Here is a 14,409-nt window from a genome sequence, read left to right as displayed (position 1 = left end):
CAGGAATGCATCAATGTATTGCACTGACTGAACAAGTTAACACATCAACTTTATTTGTGAATACTGCTGCTTATTGGCATATGAAGCATGAAGAAAAGACACTGGTGAGTGGAAATGACTTTCCTAGTGGGGTGTTTCAGACGTCTTGTCATACGCAACACATTCAAACTGTCTAACAACATAGCCGTCATAGACTGATGTAAGTCTCCTTGAAATTATAGCTGTTGAAACAAATCTAACTGTAATCTTACTGTCTTTATTATTTATAAATGCCCTCGAGAAAAAGGAGTACACTTTAGCATACTTTTAAAAAGAGTACTTACTATGGAAATTACATACTTTAAAATAATATGCTTAAGAGCAAACTGAATGAAATATTTTCCGACACTTAACTGAATGTTAATTACAATTTAATGAAAACGTAGTATATTTAAAATTTATATTAAATGGAATTAGTTAAACTTTAAAGTGCTTTCTAACACACTTCAGTATACTTAAGTACATCTTTATATGCAATTTCATAATTATTTATATTGTCTTTGAAATACATATACTGCCAAATACTGACAAACATGTAATGTTAAGCTAAAATATATTTTAATGTAATTTCTATTAAAATTTGCATGTCAAGTACTAAATCATATTTGTAATTACACATTTGTGATGACAAAGTTGCAATTTAGCACTTTTAAAATATATTAACTTACAATATATTAATGTAATATCGAATAACACACTCCAGTTAAAATCATAACCAAGTTCTTTATATGTGCTTTAGTTAGTCAACACATCAAAATAAGCGGGCTTCTTTAAAGTATGAGAAAAGATAATGAAAACATATTGACTGAAAATCTACTTTAAATTAAAACGTTTAATTTGACATTTAAAAAAAAGCTTATTAGCGTGTTAAGAAAACATGAAAATGTTAAAAACAATTACAATTACGCTACAATTAAATGCCCTTTTTTCACAAGGATTCTCATCATCATTTTATGAAATATTATTACATTACGAGATTAAGAAACCGCAAAGATCCCGAAGCTTCTGAATCTTCATGCATACTCATGAACTGAACAAGACAAGAAATGTAACATTTACCATTTTTTCATATGCATGCTCATATTTACTGTGGAGTTGTTAACAGATGCTCCTGTTGTTTGTTGACATGCTGAGAATGCACAGACACTTGCTGACTATAATGCCACTTTACGAGATGTGATTCCATTAGACATAGACCTGTTTCTTCTGATAATGTCTGCCTCACTGAAGGCAAATGTCTCCCCTGTGCTGACTGTAACAGTCCCCTACAACAGTTGATGCTCAAATATAGCTCGAAACGAGCCACGGAGGGTCATTACGGCTACTGCCGAGCTCTATGACTATGAGATGAAGAAACTATCATATCGGTGTACCAGGAACACATAAACCTTTGGAAAACCCTTGGGTGAGACATTACTGCTGACTGAACTGCACTGCAACAGCGCTCTGGTCTCTGCCAAAGAATGGACAAGGTTTATCGGTAGATTCAAGCCCTATGAGACTGTGGTCACATGACAGCTTGGCCCCGAGGAGTCCTGATGCACAAAGCATCAGTTTCCTTACTCAGCACACACCATAAGTCTTAACCTAGACAGTATTAAAATGTTATGTTGCTTGGAGTCTTCTGAACTACAGCCTCGCATTTGTCTTACACCCTACTCAAGAGAATGAGTGAGACAAAGAGAGGGAAATGTGGACAATGTGGGCAATTTGTTATGTAATGTATGTATGTTTTATTAATCAGTTCAGACAGCTCTTAAAGGAATAGTTCTCCCAAAAATTTCATCTCATGTGGTTCCAAACCCATTTGATGTTTTGCTTAGGAACATGAAAGGATAATGTTGGAAATACAAAGCACTTTTATATACAACAACAGTTTAAAGGGAGAAAAACGACCCGAGAACTGGACCAGTAAATGAATGCTTCTTTTTAGCTACTTCTTTTAAAATAACTGATTGATCTGATTCAAAAATCTGATTCATTCAGCTGTATTGTTATTGTTCACTAAAACTAAAAATTTGAATAAATCAAAAATAAAATAAAGTATAAATATGATATGAAAAACGTAAACTTAAAAAATGTAAACGAACATTAGAAATGTTGCCTTGGCAAATAACTGAAATAAAATCAGTGTTGGCTGAAGTACTAAAATAGCGAAATCTATGAATTATTTTTAAAAATTACTAAAACTTAAACTAAAATTAAAAAGCTAATTCAAAATATTAATAAATACTACAAAAGTATATAAATCAAACAGGTTTTATACATGTCTGGTTTGTAAGAACATATTACTATATCATAAACTTATAAATAACATACATATGTGAAGCTTCTTGAAAATACCTAATTTCATATTCCACAGAAGAAATTAAGTCCTATGAGTTTGGAACAAGTTTTCATTTCTGGATCAACTGTCTCTTTAAGGGCCCCAGAAGCAGTAGTACTTGCTCTCTCTCCTCTCTCAGTCACACAAAGATACACTGAACTTTAACAAGCCTAGGATTTATGTTTAAAAAAAGAAGTACAAAGCAAATGTATGCACCAGCAAGAAGAACAAGAGTCTTAACTGTAGCTCTGTTTCACTAAAACAAAAAGACCCTGATCAGCACAGCTGGCTTTAACATGGTGATTAACCTAATGCTAATTCCACAGATAATATAAATCCAGTCCAATTCATACAATGCATTAAACACTGATTCACCATCACCACACAAAAAGTACATCCACAGATCCGTGATTAGCACACATATGACTCTAAGAACAGGCAATTAAACTTGATTTGTGTAAATCAGCTAGTCTTTATGAATTCATATGGTTCATTAATTCTAAATGTCTGCTTCATCATCATAATTTAGTATTAGCTGGATTTGGCTAATGCAGTACAACAGAATACCACACAATGCACCATATTGTAGCACTGTGAGATAAATCCACAAACAACACAAGACTTTCTCTCCATCTGCTGTCATTTGTGCACACAGAGAGAAAGAAGTATGACAGAAACGGTGCAGAACAACCAAGCAATAAACCAACGGCAAGCACTGCGCTACTACACATCAGGAAATGATCAGCACTGCGACTCACTACCACTAAAACTGATCTGAAGCCAGCTGTGCTTTATAAACTGGAGTCTGCCAAATGAAACTACCTTTAGTCAGCTTTCCAATTAAAACTTTAAAGCTGAAGTGTGTAATTTCTGTGCTACTAGTGGCACTCATTGAAAGTGTAAAAATGAAAAAAATCACACCACTGATTGAGTCACAAGTGTCACACTGCTTAAATAAACAGAAATCACAGCTACAAATTTTAAAGAAATAAATCTAAAGAACATTAGTACATTTTATAAATAAATAAATGCTGGTTTGGTTTGGTTTGGTTTGGATAGATAGATAGATAGATAGATAGCTAGATAGATAGATAGATAGATAGATAGATAGAATTAACTAAATAAATAAATTGAATACATAAATCTTAATTCAAGTTTACACAATTAAATATTTTTATTTTTAGGTAAATTTATTTTCCTCATCTTGTAAAGGATGTTTAGATATTTTACTGGAAAGCAAGACAAAAATACTCATTTTTTGCAGTGATGTTTGAAAAGCACAGTGTTTACACTCCTCACGAAGTTGACCTACAAATGGCTGACTCATAGTTGTCTCTGCATATTAAACTAGAATATAAAGCAGTATTTTAGCATAAAAAATTACATACTACACCTTGTACAATAATCTAACTGCTATTTAATTTTTACAGAAGTATTTCCCTATATATCTCTTCCTAACCTGTGCGTTTAGCTGTGCCACTGTTCCCTGTTTACTCACTGACACTGTTTTTCAGCCTCCTGGGTGGCTCACTTTACGTTTCAACCAACAGCTTACAGTTTACTGTAGCTCATTCTATCTGCTAGCCCTGTGGATCTGTAGAGGATTACTGATGGAACTGTTCAGTAACTCAAAAGCTGACCTGCACTACTGCTGGGCTACTACAGTACTTATAAACTTTGGAGAAAGTATTCTGAAAATAACAAGTGATTAGATGATGAAGAGCAAATAGTGGCACTATGGTTTCAGGAGGTTTAAAGCACAAATTTATTCATTTATGATTGAATGTAGCAACTTAAAGAGAGAAGTTTCAGGAAATGTTTTCAAAGGCGCATAGCAGGTCTTATTAGGACATGATGCCAATGTTTTTCTAAACAGAAATCCTGCAAAGGCAGAAAATAGTTTTATATCAAATTATGTGATGTTATATGATACTATTAATGTGTCTGCAATGCTTTTAAATAGCACTTAAAGTTTGCTGACATGCCCTGATTGGTGAGAATTTAATAAACACTCTGATGCTATTTTAAGTGCATTCCCTACTGAGAAGATCAGCTTAAATCATAAAGGATACACTTATATTAAAATTCTGGCCGATACCAAAAACTGCTAATTATTTTCATGTTTTAGCTGATAACCATAATAATGTGAAAATTCATCAAATTTCTACAGTATTTTGTCTAAAAAAAAAAAAACTAGAAACGTAAATCAGTTATTTTAAATGCTACAAGTGAATTTTGGCATCACTACTTTCATTATAATGTACAAGATATTTATTGCTAAAGACATATAACACTGTTTTAAAAGATTATGTTAGATGACTGCAAAAGCAGGTTTTTAAAAAAGATAAAATTAGTACATACAATTAAAGGAATAGTTCACCCAAAAAGCAATATTATGGATATAGGATTCATATTTTAGCCAGAAGCAATGGTTTGAAGGTAAAATGTCTTGATGATGGATTTGTTTCTTACAAACACGCAGCTTTTCACAAGACTTTAATTGATGGACTGGAGTCCTGTGTATTACTTATGAATTATTGTGATGTTTTTACCAGCTGTTTGGACTCTCATTCTGACGGCACCCATTCACTGCAGAGGACCCATTGGTGAGCAAGTGAAGTAATGCTAAATTTCTCCAAATCTGTTCTGATGAAGAAACAAACTCATCTGCATCTTGAATGGCCTTAGTGTGCGTATATATTTTTTAACATATTTTCAATTTTGGGTGAACTATTCCTTTAAATATACATTATTGAGCGTTACCAATATAAACTCTAATATCAGTCAATAACAGGTATGGCACAGATATATTGTGCATCCCTAATCTCCAACCATTAACCAACCAGCTGAAGCTCAGTCTGTCTAGTAAAGCATCCACGAAGCAAGGAAACCATTTAGTGATACTTACAGCCCACCATCATCATGGCCACCGAGAAGATCTTCTCCCCGTCTGTAATAGGTGCAATGTTCCCAAAGCCAATGGTGGTGAGACTTGTCATGGTGAAATAGAGAGATGATATGTAGAGTGTGTTCTTACTGGGACCGCCTTCCCACTGGCCAGAGCCACTGGCATTGTAGCGGTATGGTGTGCCAATGCTGATAGCCAACTGATAAAGCCAGCTCTCCCTCTTGATGTTGTTGGTGCCCTCATCGATTATCTCGTAATCACCAATGCTGTACCAGATGCAGGCCAGCCAATGTGCCACCAGGCCAAAGACACACACCAGTAAAACTAACACAGCAGCACCGTATTCCAGATAGTGGTCCAGTTTGCGTGCCACTCGACCCAGACGGAGTAAACGCACCACTTTCAATGAGCTGAACAGGCTGCTGAGACCCTGGCGAAGAAAAAGAGAATATATCATCAGAGATGGAAACAGCATGTTAACACTAGCCGACCTCCATCACAAATCATGTTATAAACATATTGGGGAAAAAATCAATAAAAATTCACATGGCACAACTGATCAGCAGCTTGTTGCTCAACATTCAAATACTCAGATAGTGCTTGCTGTAGCAGTTGCAGTGCGCTTAAGAAATCCTCCACCTTCCCCAGCTCCACCTGTATAGATCTACTACGGGATGATTTCATTTAATGTTTTTTTATCATTTATCAGTTGGAAAAAATCCTTCCAACAAATGATTGCAACTATATTGTTACTCTGTGTCGTTTTCATTATATGGTGTGAATGTCCCAAATCTAAAATAAATAGAACAATATTTATAATTTTATCTTATCATTATGATTTTTTTTCATCATATCTTAACAAAACAATATTTTAACAATATTTTCAAAAAACTGTTACACTTTTTTTTATAAGAAAAAATAGTAACATATTATGGAAAACTAGACAATAAGAATTTATTTTGGAGAACTGAATCCTTTCATGAGAGTTTTTAATGAGACTGAAATCAGTTGTATCACTTTATGTCCAAAAATTATCAAAGTTTGTTTTAATTTAGAGATGATTCATATTTTTTATATAAGAGTTATGTTCAAGTCATTGTATGTATCAAAATACATTTCTGTATTTTAAAAGAAATCCAGACAAAACAAACAAATAAATTACTTTTTACATTTTACTTTAATGCAGCATATTATTGCGTAGTGTTGGTTGGTGACATGCTTCTCTGTGTGCAATGTAAACGAGCTGGAAAGAAAACAATTGGGTAAGAAAAGGCTTAGAAACATAAAGACATATTCATGTTGGCATGTATCGTCTTATATTGATAAGGTGCACTTGAAAGGCTTAGTTAACATAGTTCATGACTTTAAAAAAAAAAGTCAGGTGTGGATTTCAAGGTGAGATCATCCATGTTCACTTGAACATGAATAATTCCAGGTTGATGGGTGTCATATAGCTCCAGAGACCTGCTCTTTCAGCCCATAGCCACTTTGATCTGACACCTTTCATGTCAGAGGAGGAGGAGAGGATGGATAGCTGGGATTCCTCGACTGATCCTATCACTCCATCCACCACATCCAAAGATAATCTTATATCTCATGAGTGAACAAAGTTGTTTTATTGATCAGGCAAATTCTTTTGAGCTTATGAAAGATAACAGCTAATAGTTTGGATGTATGTTGTGGAGTCTGTATCATTAAAGGGTGGAATAAATATAGTCTTTTTGGCTCTGAAAGCAAAGTAAAGAGGATGCTTTCACTCAGCAACGCCCACGCTTGCACTCTATCCCTTTGAACAAAAGCTTAAACATTACTTGTCAACTTCAGGCCAATGCAGATTATAGGTCTTTAAAGAAAAAAACCCACTCTGATTAACATATATTTGTAAGAGTTTTCTTAACGTACACAAATACAGCATTAACTCATTGGTAGGCCTACAAAGAATATGCAGACATTTTCTGCAAGCATTGCAGGGGGAGGTCTGTAGAATGGACTTAATATGGTGTTATACTACAATCTAAGGGTTCACTTAAGTTCACAGTTACAGAGGTTTAATCGCTGGAGTTTGCTTGCTAAAAGGCGTTTCTACACAAATGCAATATCCAACTAAATCAGGAATCAGAACACATGACCCAACTGTGTGCACTACCATTGAAAATGAAGAACTGTGTCCAGTGTTGCTCAAAATTTGGGAACACACCAATATTAAAATTCTAAAGAATACAATAATAGCTGATAGGTTTTTTATTGTAAAAAAAAAAAAATGTTTTAAATGTAAAAATAAGAGGAAAAGTGTAGGTACATTTAAATATTGAATAAATTAACAAAGCTCTAATATCAGCTGAAAAGTACTTTATTAATATGCATTCGTAAATATTAAATAAATATTAGTAAATATTAAGTATAAATATTTAATAAACACACAAGCGACATGAGCCAACATACATTTACAATATGACAAATACAATAAATGACAAATCGCTAACATTAAATTCCCATACTATATTACCTAAATAATTTAAAAATAAAACCGAAATATGTGAAATATGAAAAAGTGAATTTAATTTTTAATGGATATTAAGTTTGAAATTTAAATTGTAATGTTCATCATTTATTATAATCAATAGCTGAATCTAATTCTGTACTATTTTGTCTAAATAAAAATAAAATGCAAAAAAACTAAAATAGTCTTAAATGCTACAAGTGAATTTAGACATCACAACACTATAATGTACAGAATAAAAAATGTATATTCATTTTGAGATTTCTTAAAGATTACATTTAACAGTATTAAAATTATTAGTGTTTTTAACATTGACTTTGAATGAGCATTAGATAATAACTATGGTAATATAATTGTAAAAATAGAGGAAATTAGTATAACGATTGATACAAATAAATTAACAGAGCTCTAATATCAGCTGATAGTGCATCCATACAGGAAATTAAGCATAAATAAATATTAATTAAATATCTAAACTAAAAAATATCAACACACAAAGGACATGAGCATGTACAGAACTTTGTAAATGAAGAACATTAAAATTTTACCATGAAAATCAGCCATTTCTTATTGAATTTAAGACAAAAAAAACTTTTGAATGCAATTTCTGTGATTCAACCTGCATGTTTCACAGCTGAACGTTTCTTATCTTATAGAGGTCAGCTGTGAGGTTATCTGGAGGACAAAATGGAAAGACACGTTCTGCGCAGACATGGAATTCACTTTTTAAGCTGGCAGAGCGAAAATGAGGGGGTGAGAAGTAAGTATACCTAATTGTTGCATCCTCAACAGCTTTGGACTGTCAGCCCAGAACTGTTTATAAATAGTGGCCGTGATGTGTACCTCACAGGTTTAATTAGCATTTCCTCCACTGAGGATTTCTGCTTTTTTTGTTCCAGCCATCACATAATCAAAAGGCTAATTTCTCAAACATGCTTTATGTTCCTGAAAGGAGCAATTTTCCCTAGACACTGACACAGAGGAAGGAAGGTAAAAATAGATGTGTTCATTCTGCAATATTGCATGAAATCCTAAGGCTTTTATTACGCTAGCAAAAAAAAAAAAAACGATGCTAATTTTGCCAACACAGTCAATTCCCCAGGCGGAGCAGCTTCTAATGGATACTTTTCCAAGTAATTTATCATTTTGAGGGCCTATATCTAATTTGCAACTGTGCTTATGTAGCATTTAGTAAACCATGAAGTTTTTTGTCTTTGTCTTTGAGGCCAAACAGATGAGTAGCTATCGGGTGTGAACATTAGAGGTTATGAGTGCTCATAAATGTTCAGTTAGATGTGATGACCCCACAGTTGGATCATGGGATAATGGAAGAGAGAAACATTAATGCCTATTGGTGAAACATGCTGCGTGTGGTTGTGTGTGTCAGGGTATGGGGAATGAAGCTTGTGTGGTCTAATTTGAATTGACTCGCATCTAAAATCACTTTAGATAAACAAACACACTGAGGGGTGCAGCATTCAGAGCAACATTAGCATAAATTAGAGAGCCATTAGTGCATCTCTGCTCAACATTGAATAGGAGAGAGGTTACTGAACTGCTGTACAAATGAGAAAATGGGACAGAAGAGCCATAAACAACCCAAGAAAGGAGAGCGAACTTACAGGCAACAGCGAGTCCTCCGCACGTGTGGCGTTGCGTTGAGAGTGGGCCGCAGCTGGCAAGTGGCCCACTGCAGAAGAGTCTGCAATGGGATCCTAAGTCAGAAAGACAGAGGCAGATGTTTCACTTCATGCCAAACTACACTCGCGCATGCATATAATAAGCACAGAGATGGACTTTAGGATTCAAGAGACCCGTTTACAGATATTAGATCTGAACAGCAGCACACTGAACGCGTCAAAGTAATTAGTATGAACGGAACAGCAGATGTACGCGGGAAGAACCTCATATCGAGGTGCTAAAAAAAACAAAAGCGTTATACAACAAGTGTCCTATAACAACAACTGACATGTCCTATTATGCACTTACAGAAAAACCTTTGTGTGAAATGATTAAAGGAATAGTTCACTTGGGAATTCTGTCATCACTCATTCACCTTAATGTTGTTTCAAACTGATATGACTTTCTTTATTTTGTGAAACACAAAAGCTATATACATCAGTATATTCATATTGCTCTTTTCCACACAACAAAAACTATACAGTGTCCAAATATATAGTGGCTTTCAAGCTTCCAAAAAGAATTAAAAAACAAGATAATATACATTAGCTTTTAGTGAGGAACAAACACAACCACACAATATGTCTTACAGATAACATATCTTGAAAAAGATTTTAGAGTTTTTTAAACCTCCATTTTTATATTTTAAGAATTTAGGTTTACACTTTAAAAAAAGCAACTTTATTATTATTATTATTATTATTATTATTATATTTTCTGAAAAAAAGTATTAATTCTTAATACTTAATATTATGCAATTTTGCTTTTCAGTAAATGTATATTTCATTCATTCATCTATCTTTTAACCACACTATTGATAGTAATAAATAAACTGAATAATTTTTATTGAGGTTTATGCTTAAAAACTATTTGCTGGGGGGAAAAAAACTTAGTATTAATATCTTATGCAATTGTGCTTCTCAAATAAATTTATTTTCAATTAAATTTACTAATTTTAAAAGGAATTAAGACAATTAAGAAAATTAAGAAAATAATTTTTGTAGTGCAGGCCACAACCTCCTTCTACAGGTGGTACAGGGCACTGGTTACCAAAATTCCATACACGAGAACAATTATTAAATATGTATATATTGAATAGGCATATAAGCAATAAGAGCTGCCCTGGTCACTGTATAATTGGGAAACTGTATGGTAAAGAGCTTCTTAATAATTTCATTTTGGAAAAAAAAGTCATACAAGTTTAGAACGATATGTGAAGGACTAAATGAAGACAGAATTTTCATTTATATATATCCCATTAATACATGCCAGAAAGAGCCGGTATTACACAACACAAGTCAAGAGACCAGAATAGCCAATAAACAAGCACATGAGGCCCACAGGGGACACAAAGACAGAACAGTCTCCAGTTCATAGAAAAACATCTGACAGCTGCACATCAATCCCCATGACAGACAGTCGCACTCTTGCCAACTGCTTGTGCCTTCAAATATTTATAACAGACTTTGTAGCATTTTATTATGAGCAAACTTTTTTTTTTTAGTGACATCACAATGTTTCCGTTTGTTTAACTTTCAAAGGTATATAAAAACATTTAATAAACTGCAAAATAATTTTCTTGTTTTTTTTTTTTTTTTTTTTAATCACTGATCATTTGTTTTCCAGTTTTAGACAAATCTAACGAACAGAATTGTTGCTAAAACAAGAAAAACAATTTGATAATTGGGTAATAAAACAACATAAAATTATTAAAATATTCTTAGATATTATAATTTATAAAGATTATTATTATTATTATTATTTTTAGTGTTGATCATTTGCACTGTCATCTTGTTAAATGCCCTTGGTTTCCAGTGCTCTGTGGGGGTCTAACACATTGCACACTTGCATTAACACCTGCCAACTCAACAAGTGTCCTGTTAAGGTTGTGGTTTGTGTCAGGTTTGGGAGACAACTCACTGGGGGCCAGCTGAGTGTGACATTTCAACAGGAGCTGTGTCAGAGGCCATCAGCTTTCATAAAAACACTCTCTGCTGATAAATATATACAGCATGCACAATATAAACATGCACATTGGCATGTATGCACATTCAGAAAAACACATGCATAAATGCATGGGGAAAATGGAGATGTTTTACTCAATTTATTCTATTCCTTCCATAAATTCTCTGTTCCTCCACTTTTAATTCTCTAACTCTATCTGATTCCTTCTTTATTAGTACTACAGCTTTATTAGTATCTACGGCTGTCTTAAAGATGTAAGTCATCTTAATAAAGGTTCTTAAATGTTTCTCTACAGCATATTGTCAGACTCTGTTCCGTGTTTTGTGTGTGTTTTGCTCCCCATGTGTTTCTATGCCCATATTTGGTCCTTCCCGTTCCTGTCCTTTTCATTTGTTCCAGGTGTTCCCCGTTTAGTTCTATTGATCCCTCCCAGGTGTGTCTCGTCATCCCCTCGTCATGTCATGTGTATATAAAGTGTTCCCTGTTCTTAGTTCGGCGTCCGGTATTGTAAATGTCTTCCTGAATTCCTGAGTGTTATTCCGTGTTGTTTCATTAAAGACTGTTGGTTTGGAGCAACTCCCGCGTCTCCTCGTTCCCTGGTTCCAAGTGAAACGTGACAGAATACTGGACCAAACAAGATGACTGCGGCTGAAGACAGGCTTTGGTGTCTGCGGCAGGGAGGGCGGGAGTTGGAGAGGTATGTAGAGGAGTTCCTAGAGCTCTCCAACCAGGTGAGCTGGTTCGACGCCGCTCTCGGTGTCTGTTTTCAGCTGGGGCTGGATGATGACGTAATCGGCTGCGATCTTCCCATGTACAGTTTTCCCCTGATCGAGTTGGTTAATCATGTCCTTTATTTAAATGGAGTAAGTCTCGAAGTAGAAAAGGTTCAGAGCGATCATCATCCAGTCCCTCCCGAAAATCACCGGGCCTCACCAGCTCACCCCTCGCCAGGACCCTCCACATGCCCGGCCAAATGTTCGGACCACCCATCTCCTCCCAGCACCATCTCTGTCCTCAGCCCAGAAACGCCGGCCATTCATCAGGCAAGCCCGCCGGCTGCTAGGAAGTCAAGCCCAGCGGCCACAGCTCACTCAAGCCCACCGGCCGTTCTTCAGTCAAGCCCGCTGGCCGCGGCACTCTCCAGCCCACCGGCCGTGCCGATGTCAAGCCCGCTGGCCGCCCTATTCACCCGTAGCCAAAAGAGGAGTATGAGGCGAAAAGGATGGCTCTCGGCCCTCATCCTCACTCCAGTGTCGGCTCCAGCCCCAGAGCTCGCTCCAGTGTCAGCTCCAGCCACAGAGCTTGCTCCAGTGTGGGCTCCAGTTCCTGAGTTTGGCCCGCGGAGGGCTCCTGTTCCTGAGTTTAGCCCGCGGAGGGCTACTGTCCCCGAATTTAGCCCAGAGAGGGCTCCTGTCCTCGAATTTAGCCCAGAGAGAGCTCCAGTCCCCAAGTTTAGCCCAGGCAAGTCTCCTGTCCCCGAATGTAGCCCAGAGAGGGCTCCTGTCCTCGAATTTAGCCCAGAGAGAGCTCCAGTCCCCAAGTTTAGCCCAGACAAGGCTCCTGTCCCCGAATGTAGCCCAGAGAGAGCTCCAGTCCCCAAGTTTAGACCAGAGAGGGCTCCAGTCCCCGAGTTTAGCCCAGTGAGGGCTCCAGTCCCCGAGTTTAGTCCAGTGAGGGCTCCAGTCCCCGAGTTTAGTCCAGTGAGGGCTCCAGTCCCCGAGTTTAGTCCAGTGAGGGCTCCAGTCCCCGAGTTTAGTCCAGTGAGGGCTCCAGTCCCCGAGTTTAGTCCAGTGAGGGCTCCAGTCCCCGAGTTTAGTCCAGTGAGGGCTCCAGTCCCCGAGTTTAGCCCAGAGATGGCTCCAGTCCCCGAGTTTAGCCCAGAGAAGGCTCCAGAGCTGCCTGCTCCGCCATGGCCCCTGAGCTCCCTGTGCCGCACTGGCACCCTGGACTGCTTGATCCGCCCTGGAGGTATTCCCCGTGTCCCAGTCCTGCACCAGCCTCCAGGGTGCCCACCCTGGTGGAATTGTTACGGCGCGGGACGCACCTTACGGGAGGGGGGAGTAATGTCAGACTCTGTTCCGTGTTTTGTGTGTGTTTTGCTCCCCATGTGTTTCTATGCCCATATTTGATCCTTCCCGTTCCTGTCCTTTTCATTTGTTCCAGGTGTTCCCCGTTTAGTTCTATTGATCCCAGGTGTGTCTTGTCATCCCCTCGTCATGTCATGTGTATATAAAGTGTTCCCTGTTCTTAGTTTCACGTCCGGTATTGTAAATGTCTTTCTGAGTTCCTGAGTGTTATTCCGTGTTGTTTCATTAAAAACTGTTGGTGTTGAGCAACTCCCTCGTTTCCTCCTTCCCTGGTTCCAAGTGAAAAGTGACACATATAGGTTCATTTTTCGAATTGAATTGCTATATTGCTCTATGAAAATGAAGAAAAAAATCTTGATATTATATTATGGGTCACCTCAGCTTATCAGTTTCTGTTTTTTGCTTTGTTTTTTTTTAAAGCACAAGATCATAGATGGTTTTCTAAAAAATGAGAAGTTAGATATAAGAACATTTTGTGATTAATAAAAAGTGTCTCATGATGTCAGTTTGGAAATAATTTAGACTCTGTATAATAATAATTAGATTCTAATAATAATAATAATTCATTACATTTATATAACGCTTTTCTAGGCACTCAAAGCGCTTTACATTGTCAGGGGGTATCTCCTCATCCACCACCAGTGTGCAGCATCCACCTGGATGATGCGACGGCAGCCATAGTGCACCAGAACGCCCACCACACACCAGCTTATTGGTGGAGAGGAGATAGAGTCCACCAGTAGATATGGGGATTGTTAGGAGGCCATGATGATCAGAGGCCAATGGGCAAATTTGGCCAGGATAGGATTTTTTTAATGACCACAGAGAGTCAGGACCTCGGTTTAACGTCTCATCCGAAGGACGGTGCTTTTTACAGTATAGTGTCCCCATCACTATACTGGGG

General features: G+C 36.9%; 1 protein-coding gene across 1 annotated transcript in view; it reads right to left on the bottom strand.

The window, feature by feature from the left end:
• kcnh5a (potassium voltage-gated channel, subfamily H (eag-related), member 5a) overlaps positions 1 to 14,409 on the bottom strand; it is an 84,092-nt gene that overhangs the window by 37,414 nt on the left and 32,269 nt on the right. The window contains exons 7-8 of the mRNA XM_016498034.1: positions 9,396 to 9,488; positions 5,274 to 5,703 (exon numbers count right to left, since the gene is read on the bottom strand). Of these exons, the coding sequence (XP_016353520.1) occupies positions 5,274 to 5,703; positions 9,396 to 9,488 (523 nt within the window). The remainder of the gene's footprint in view (positions 1 to 5,273; positions 5,704 to 9,395; positions 9,489 to 14,409) is intronic.

This window comes from Sinocyclocheilus anshuiensis, unplaced genomic scaffold (genome assembly GCF_001515605.1).
Source record: "Sinocyclocheilus anshuiensis isolate Anshui unplaced genomic scaffold, SAMN03320099.WGS_v1.1 scaffold1578, whole genome shotgun sequence".
NCBI classification, from domain to species: domain Eukaryota; kingdom Metazoa; phylum Chordata; class Actinopteri; order Cypriniformes; family Cyprinidae; genus Sinocyclocheilus; species Sinocyclocheilus anshuiensis.
The sequence above is the reverse complement of the archived record's forward strand: the minus strand, read 5'-3'. Positions and strand labels throughout refer to the sequence as shown.